Raw genomic sequence first — 8,694 nt, forward strand, 5'->3', positions numbered from 1 at the left:
GAGAGAAGGCAGTGGTTGCGGTGAGTGAGATCTGAGAGGGAGAAAGTTGTGCTGGAATCAAAGTGGGAGCGGGGCTCCTCCAGGAGCACAACTCTTCAGATCCCTCTCCTCACTCCCTCGCTTTTATTCCCTCCTTCTTTCCAGCTCGACTGGGCTGAATTAACTCAAGGTGGAACTCAGGGAAACTGAGGTCTTTGTTGACTTCAGGTCAGATCTTTTTTTATTTTTTATTTTTTATTTTTTAGTGGGCCTGAAACCACCAGTCGAGGGATGGATCAGCTGTTAAACTGATCTCAGATCAGTATTTAGGGGCACCTTCGGCATTGACTGCAACGTTCAGCAGCTCAGGGCCTGTCCGGGAACAGTAACAGATGGAAAGTAACTCTCATCGTTTTGGTCGCCATTTTAGCTCAAATGCCTAATTATACCCAGGAGCCAAAAGGGGGAAAAAAAGGAAATTGGCAGGTAGGACTAGACCCACACATCTTACACCTAAGAATGAGATCACTGAATGTCATCAGCGTTAACCGGGAGCGTTGTTTTAAACCAGGGACGACCAATCCCGTCAGCGTATAGGGGGTCGGGGGGGGGACTCTGCGGGAACGTCGACATTCACAGCAGAGGGGGAGAGGGGACGGAGAAAGACAGAAAAAAGGATGAGCTAGCGACGAATCAATCTCCACTCCTCTCGGTTATCTCCCCCGTGTCCGATGCTCCCGATCGGCCGTCATCTACATGCCTTTACAAGGCCGGCCGATTCATCACTCCCAGGGGCCGGCAGCCCAGACGCCTCATCACGCCTCATCGCGCCTCGTATCCCTCCGCCGCGGTCCCCGGGGTCCAGAGCGTCCGTCTCTTCTGCCCGGCCTGAAGCAGGGGGCGACCACCGCCCCCAAACACACTCCGACACCGGTCCCGCCGAGAGCCGGGTTTGGCCGGCACACGTGGAGCGGTTAATCGGCTCGCCGCTCCAGAGGGAGGGACCTGGCGGGGTCAGCTGATCGCCGTGCGATACGCGCCTCGGAACCCCGGACACGGTTAGAGAGACGAGGCGTCCTGAAGACGGCGTGTCGCTCTTCCTCGGTCCACCAGGGGGCGGGGTGTGGACGGTGTATCTAACACTAACTCAGATTGGAATAGAGGGGGGTAGAATTGGCTCCTAAATTGTGAGAAAAAGGGAGAAATCTGAAATAATTCATTTTTAATAAAAAAATAAAATAAAACACATTCCAACACCCGTGCGCTTCCGGGGAGCGCGATGGGCCGGGTTGCACTGACACAGTGAAGACTCAGTCCCGGACTGAACTGTGTTTCTGTGCGGAGAATCTCCTTTCAGAACTGAATTTAGTCTAGCATCTGAAACCGGTCCAGTGCCACGCTGGTTTTGGGGTGCCTCCTCACGTGGGTGAAAGGTTGAACACTGAGAGAAATTACACAAGGATCTTTCACAACACACGCTCCCTTCTCACGTTCCTTGCCAGCACGCCTCCAACTTCACAGATTTAGCATTTTTCTGTACCGCTAAATAACTATTTTTTTCCCCCCACAGGCGCACAAGAAGCTAGTATTATATACTGCACAAAAACCTGTGAGATGGATGAGCTAACAGGTGCTGTCGGATAGCATTAATGTAGACCAGCTGCATGAAATATACATTTCTGTATGGAGGGCATTAAAGGGAGGGGGCTCATTTCTGTATGGAGGGCATTAAAGGGAGGGCACTCATTTCTGTGTGGAGGGCATTAAAGGGAGGGGGCTCATTTCTGTGTGGAGGGCATTAAAGGGAGTGGTCTCATTTCCGTATGGAGGGCATTAAAGGGAGGGGGTAATTTTTGTGAGGAGGGCATTAAAGGGAGGGGGCTCATTTCTGTATGGAGGACATTAAAGGGAGGGGGCTAATTTCTGTATGGAGGACATTAAAGGGAGGGGGCTAATTTCTGTATGGAGGGCATTAAAGGGAGGGGGGCTCATTTCTGTATGGAGGGCATTAAAGGGAGGGGGGCTCATTTCTGTATAGAGGGCATTAAAGGGAGGGGGCCCATTTCTGTATGGAGGGCATTAAAGGGAGGGGGGCTCATTTCTGTATGGAGGACATTAAAGGGAGGGGGCTCATTTCTGTATGGAGGGCATTAAAGGGAGGGGGCTCTTTTCTGTATGGAGGGCATTAAAGGGATTGAACCTGATTTCTGTGTGGAGGGCATTAAAGGGAGGGGGGCTCATTTCTGTATGGAGGGCATTAAAACGAGTGTGCCAGACAGGAGCACTTTCATCACAAACTGCACAGAGGGAGGCGCAGGAGACAGGACGGGGCACGGGGGGGTTGAACGGGGGGGAGGGGGGGCAGCATTACCCCCCTTCCTCCAGGCGTGCGCCGCCTCTCTAGGCCCAAGCCGGTTTGCCAGGCAGGCCTTTCATCTGCCAGGAGAGAAGAAAGCAGGAAGGAAAAATCAATGCTTTCTTTTCTTCTCTTCGCCGGGCTGGGCCTGACTCAACACCACGGTCCCCAGGCCGGTTCCACAGCGGCCTCTCCTCCACAACCACCGCGGACAGGGGGAACTCGAACTGAAACTCCGGTCTCAGACCGCACGAGAACGCCCTCCCGCGGGCCCCCGCGGCGCGAGGGTTAGGTTTCCGGGGGGGACGCTTATTAAAGCGACACCGGGCGTCTCCCACCCTCGCCGAGAGAGCGGCCCGTCCCCGCTTTCCCTCCCCCCCCTCACGGGGGAACCGTCGCCCACGCTCCGTAACGACTCCCCCTGCTCACGCAGCCAAGGACACGCCGTCCCACATCCCTCCTTCATTAAAGGAGGAGAAGACGCGGAACGAGGGGGGAGGAAAGGAGTCCGAGTTTCGGGATCGAGCTGAAATTTTCGCGAGTCGCTGAATCGGCCCCGACTCACTTAGCCTCGATCCAGCTCGTCCCGTTGCGTTAGCCGCCGGCTCCCTTCCGACCGGGACTAACGGGGAAAAACACGACTCCCCTCCCTCTCGGACACTCAGACACACACACCCACGGGAAGCAACGACACGTCCTAAGCAGGTCAAAAGCAGGAAAGTACCGTTTGATAAACTACTCCAAGAAATCTCCACGTACGTAAATGAAGAAGGGGGACACATTACAATCCGATACAATCAGCTTTTGTGCAACACAGGCCGGTCAATTCCACACTACAGGAGCCTATCACGACTGCAAACATTATTTCACGATGCCCCAGTAAAAATATGGAGGTACCGAAATCTTGAGATGAATCAGTAAGAATATTTGAAACTTAGTAAGAATATTTTGACACGTTGAAATTCACTGACGCTGGTTTTCTGCCAAATCAAAACCCACACAAATAATACAATGTTTTTTTTCTTTATTGTAATCAGTGCTAAGGAGGCTTCTTAATAATTAGTTATTAATAATTAATGTTCTCAGTTGTATATCCATGATTACACAAAACATTTGAAGGTAACGGAGAAAATTCACCCCACGTTTTCCTGATGGCCAGGGACATTAATATCATAATGTTTTTTAAATATTACAGGATAACATACAGTCCATATTTACCTTCAGTCAACACCTCTGAACAACAATCAACCATAACCTCCATTGACTGAGACAAGGCACAAGTCTGATATATCACCTATTCATCAACAAATCCTTCAAGGCCCTTTTTATGTTGAAACCTGTAACACGAGGCTGCCCAACCTTGTGCCTGGAGGTCTACTGCCCTGTAGGTTTTCAATTCAATCCTAATTCTGTGCACCTGATTCGACAAATTAGCAGTTCAACAAGCTCTCTCTAGCTGTTGAATGAGGTACGCTATGTTAGGGCTGGAGCAAAAACCTACAGGATGGAAGATCTCCAGGAACAGGGTTTGGCAGCCCTGTTGTGTGTGTATGAGTGAGTGTCAGTGTGTGAGTTTGTGTGTGTGTGTGTGTGTGTGCGTGTGTTTTGCATCTTCTGGGAATAAATGCATTCAACATGCATTCACCCCAAATTTGGTCCATTTTTGATGTTGAGGTAAGCCTGTTCCCAGTAACCAGGTGAGGGGGCATGGTGTGTGGATGTCTGTGGGTAACCAATCAATAGGTGAGCCGGGGGCGGGGTCAGGCCAGGGGGAGCTCCTGATAGGCTGCGTAGCGCCCCGTCACGTGGTGGTAGATCTGTGAGAACAGGGGAATGTGTCAGAGCACAGAGCCAGCGTACTCTCACACACTCACTCTCACTCACACTCTCTCACACACTCACACACTCACACACTCTCACACTCTCTCACACTCTCTCACACTCTCTCACACACACACTCACACACTCTCACACTCTCTCACACTCTCTCACACACACACTCACACTCTCTCACACTCTCTCACACATACTCTCACACTCTCACACTCTCTCACTCACACTCACACACTCACACTCTCACACTCTCACACTCTCCCACTCTCTCACACTCTCTCACTCACACACACTCACACTCTCACACACACACACTCACACTCTCACACACACACTCACACTCTCTCACACACACACACACTCACACACACACTCACACTCTCTCACACACACACAGACTCACACACACACTCACACACACACTCACACACACACTCACACACACACTCACGCTCTCACACACAATTGCAGAAACATGCTGATGAGCGATGAGAGCAGGGAGAATGTGCCCATTACGGCTCAGAAGGCCATTGGCACTAAAGCACAGCACTAAAGCACAGCACTAAAGCACAGCAGCGGGTCCCGATACTGACCCAACAGTGTTCCTGACACCTGTTCCCCTCCGGTTCACATTAGAAAGATCTGATCTGAACACACACACACACACACACACACAGAACTGCACAGCACTGGGCACAGTGACGTACTCTGGGGGGGGTGAGACGGTCATTCTCCCTCGAGCGCCTCCAGGGGCGCCTCCCGTTGGAGGAGTGAAACTCAGGACAGGGGCCCCGCTGCTGCCATGGCGACCAACCGTGGCTCCACGCCTCCACAGCGGGATTAAGGGGGAATGAGGCCGAACCGCTTCGTGGGGGGGGGCTTGCAGTGATTGGATAATAGCCTTGGGGGGGGGTGGGACATGCCTCACAGGCCGGAACATAATGTTCCCTACTTTGGTACGTTGCCGGGCGGGGTTGCCGGGCGGGGTTGCCGGGCGGGGTTGCCGTGGCGACTCTCTCTCACCTGTCTCTCGATGTCAGCCAGCAGGGTGCTGGCGCCCAGGCGGAACAGGAGGGGGCGTGTCCACTCGTCCCCCAGCTCCTCCTTCATCAGCGTCAGCCACACCAGAGAGTCCTTCGCCGTTCGGATGCCACCGGCCGGCTTAAACCCCACCTGCCAATCACCCACAGCCCACCAATCAGAGACCCCCCACCTACCAATCACCCACAGCCCACCAATCAGACGCCCCCACCTGATAATCCACTGACAACCCACCAATCAGACAGCCCCACCTGATAATCCACTGACAACCCACCAATCAGACAGCCCCACCTGCCAATCCACCCACAGCCCACCAATCAGACGCATGCGTCCATGCCTGACTCCTCCCCGCAAAGCCATGGGCGAATCACATTCTGTTTCTCCATAATGCAGCACCGTGCAAATTAAGATTCTTTTTTATCATCATTATTATCATCGTTATTGAGGCAGCGGGAAGTCGATATCTCGGGGCTTTACCTTGTGGCCAGTTCGCAGGTAGTAATCCCGGATGGCCCGGGCCATCACTATGGCAACAGGGTAGGTGGCATTGATCGCCTCTTTTCCGGTGGAGGTTTTGATGAAGTCTGAGCCTGTTTGGAGAAAGAGACACGCTGCTCTTCCAGCAACCTGACACACACCTCAAACACGCACACGAAGACCCGCTGCAGAACCACAGAAACCGGATTACTAGTGTGTGATTAATAGTGGGTGTGCGCGCGTGTGTGAGAACGTGAGTGTGTGTGTGTGTGTGTGTGTGTGTGTGTGTGAAAGACAGTCTTGCCTTCACCTCTTCTTGCAGCACCCCCATTGCAAACACCATTAATGGTGGAGTTGTTCCACTTTAAACTCTTACTTACTGCCCTGGTGCCAATTAAGACTTCATCAGAGACTCTAAAAACAGTCTGGAGAGGCCCATCATGGTGGAGGCTTTGCTAAACTCTCCTGCTACAAGCCTGTTCCCTTATAGGAATGGAATGAACAATGAGAGTTTACTCCAACGGGAAAATCGCAGACTAAGTACAGAATCACTTCTTTCCAAAGTACCTGGTAATACAATAGCAAAATCTGGAAGTCAACTAAGCAGGTCACATTAAAGTGAACGTTCGGCCATAACCCCTCTCCCTCCTGGTAGAGCGGCCTCAGACAGCCAGGGTGATCAGATAACGTCCTCCCAAAAACGGCTGACCTCGGGAAATTCACTGAAACTCCGCTTTCGGAAGAGTCAAACTTCTTTAAAATGTATTAACTGTCAAAAAGATAAAAACCTTTTTTTTAAATAAAATTAAATAAAATAAATAAACACCACAAACGAAAGCAGCCATTTTGTTGCTAACTGCCGTCGAAAGCCTGCGCGGTTTGGTCGCGAGATCAGAGCGGTACTGGAACAGCGACAGGGGAGAAGCGGTGATTTACTGTACGTACAAGCGGGTCGTCGCCGAACATATGCCGCCCCTGACAGGCAACAGGAGGTGCGTAACTGTTCATCAATAAAGCGCTTCATTATTTTTCTTTCTTCTGAGGCGAAGAGGGGGAAAAATGAAGTTTAATCAGCTTTCCGATTAAAAATAGAAGACGAAGCGGCGCCGTTAATAGATTAACCGCAAACCAGGGACTTATAAAAATCAGCGGCCTTCTCCCGGGATTCGGCTCTAATGGCAGTTGGGCACCTCATTACCCAACAGAACAAGATGAACATTTTCCAGTTCATTAAAGAGATGTTCTATGTATTTTTGCCTGTCGCCCTCCCTCAAACTGGCATTGTGCTTAAGATTGGTTGTGGGGAGTCTTAATTACATGATAATGGATACTGGTTATTAAACGCGCCCGGCGGTAATGAAGCTCCATTCATTCCCCATCGCCGGCCAGACTGCCAGGAGAACGCGGTGAAATTGCCCGCTTCGGAGATTAATGGATCAAATTATTATTCAATTTCAGAAATCTCATCCGGGATTCATAGAAACAAGGGCAGATTAAGAAATGAGCGTGGCGACAAAAGCAATGCATTTTAATAATGATCTCTATCAGACCAGCAGACAATTTGGTACTGTAATCGGCTTAAAATGTGATTATTAGTTAAGCATACAGTCACCGTCTGCATTTCTCATTGGGCCGTTCAGTGCAGGCCGGGATGGCCTCGGCAGCTGCGCAACGGCGCCACGCAGTGGCCAGAGGAGAGAAATGCACGCGCCTTTCTGAAAACATCACACAGTTTACGAGCACCGCTCTTCAATGATCGCCACTCATAATTCAGCATAATTTACAGAACATTGCTGAATAAGTTATGTCAACACATCAATGATGCATCAAAAAAAAAATGTTACTGCACATCAGTATGTTTTTAATGGGTCAAGATTCTTTACAATTCAAAGCTATCTAAAAAAAAACAAAACAGAATGTGTGCTTTGTACAATAAGGAAATGTAATTGTTTTAGTGCCAGCCAACACAACAGCTCATTAGCCAACTTAAAAAGAGATTCGAGATGAATAATTGGACAGCGTCGTGTTCAGCAGAAGCGCAGCACACAAGATCGCATTCAATAAGGCTCAGCTTAGCGGTGACTGCAGTAAACCGGTGGAACTGCAAGAGGCACCGAACCCGCGGAAATCGTCTCTTTAAAAGCGGTGCGTCTCCCCGGCGTGTGTGTCTGGCGTTCGGCGGGGATGCTCACCGGCCATCATGGCCACCAGGCTGGCTCTGTAGACGGTGGCGAAGCAGCCCAGGTCCCCCACCGCCAGGATGGTCTTCATGTGAGCTTCTCCACAGGCCTGTCTGAACTGCACGATCTCCTGGTACAGAGCTGTGGAGAGAGGGGCCGTCATTACATTCATGGCATTTGGCAGACGCTCTTATCCAGACCGACGTACAGTTGATTTAAACTAAGCAGGAGACAATCCTCCCCTGGAGCAATGCAGGGTTAAGGGCCATGCTCAAGGGCCCAATGGCTGTGCGGATCTTATTGTGGCTACACCGGGATTAGAACCACCGACCTTGCGTGTCCCAGTCATTTACCTTAACCACTACGCTACACGCCGTGACCATCTCCACACCCGCCATTATAGTCTCAAACCAGCCTCATTCGTCTGTCACTCCCCGACCGCTATGTTATCCAGAGTTTTCCCTGGCTTTATCATAAAACACGCCTTTTCACATAATTTTGTCACATTGTCATGAGCATATTTTATGAAAAAATGACATCTTTGATTAACAATACGACTTATTTAAACCCTCCTGGTCCTGTTAAAATACCGGATATGTATTCATACAAGCAAATAAACATGACAACATGTTCATTTGAGTTTATTGATTGTGTCTTTTTTTAAATATCTGACCGGTGGTGTTTTTAGCCCTCATTAAATCTATTTGGCTCATTTTTGCTCGGTTAACTGCTAACGGAGAGTCTACGCAAACTCGATGTAGGAGTGCTTTGAGCCGGTCCCCAATTTATTACAGAATTCATGATAATTAACTCAGCTGACACGGGTCT

General features: G+C 50.3%; 1 protein-coding gene across 1 annotated transcript in view; it reads right to left on the reverse strand.

The window, feature by feature from the left end:
* Nucleotides 1-3,342: 3,342 nt before the first annotated feature.
* dera (deoxyribose-phosphate aldolase (putative)) overlaps nucleotides 3,343-8,694 on the reverse strand; it is an 8,969-nt gene continuing 3,617 nt past the window's right edge. Inside the window, exons 6-9 of the mRNA XM_061229450.1 lie at nucleotides 7,879-8,007; nucleotides 5,687-5,799; nucleotides 5,192-5,341; nucleotides 3,343-4,152 (exon numbers count right to left, since the gene is read on the reverse strand). Coding sequence (XP_061085434.1) covers nucleotides 4,096-4,152; nucleotides 5,192-5,341; nucleotides 5,687-5,799; nucleotides 7,879-8,007 — 449 coding nt within the window. The 3' untranslated portion in view covers nucleotides 3,343-4,095. The remainder of the gene's footprint in view (nucleotides 4,153-5,191; nucleotides 5,342-5,686; nucleotides 5,800-7,878; nucleotides 8,008-8,694) is intronic.

The sequence above is a fragment of the Conger conger genome, chromosome 19 (assembly GCF_963514075.1).
Source record: "Conger conger chromosome 19, fConCon1.1, whole genome shotgun sequence".
In the NCBI taxonomy this organism is placed as follows: domain Eukaryota; kingdom Metazoa; phylum Chordata; class Actinopteri; order Anguilliformes; family Congridae; genus Conger; species Conger conger.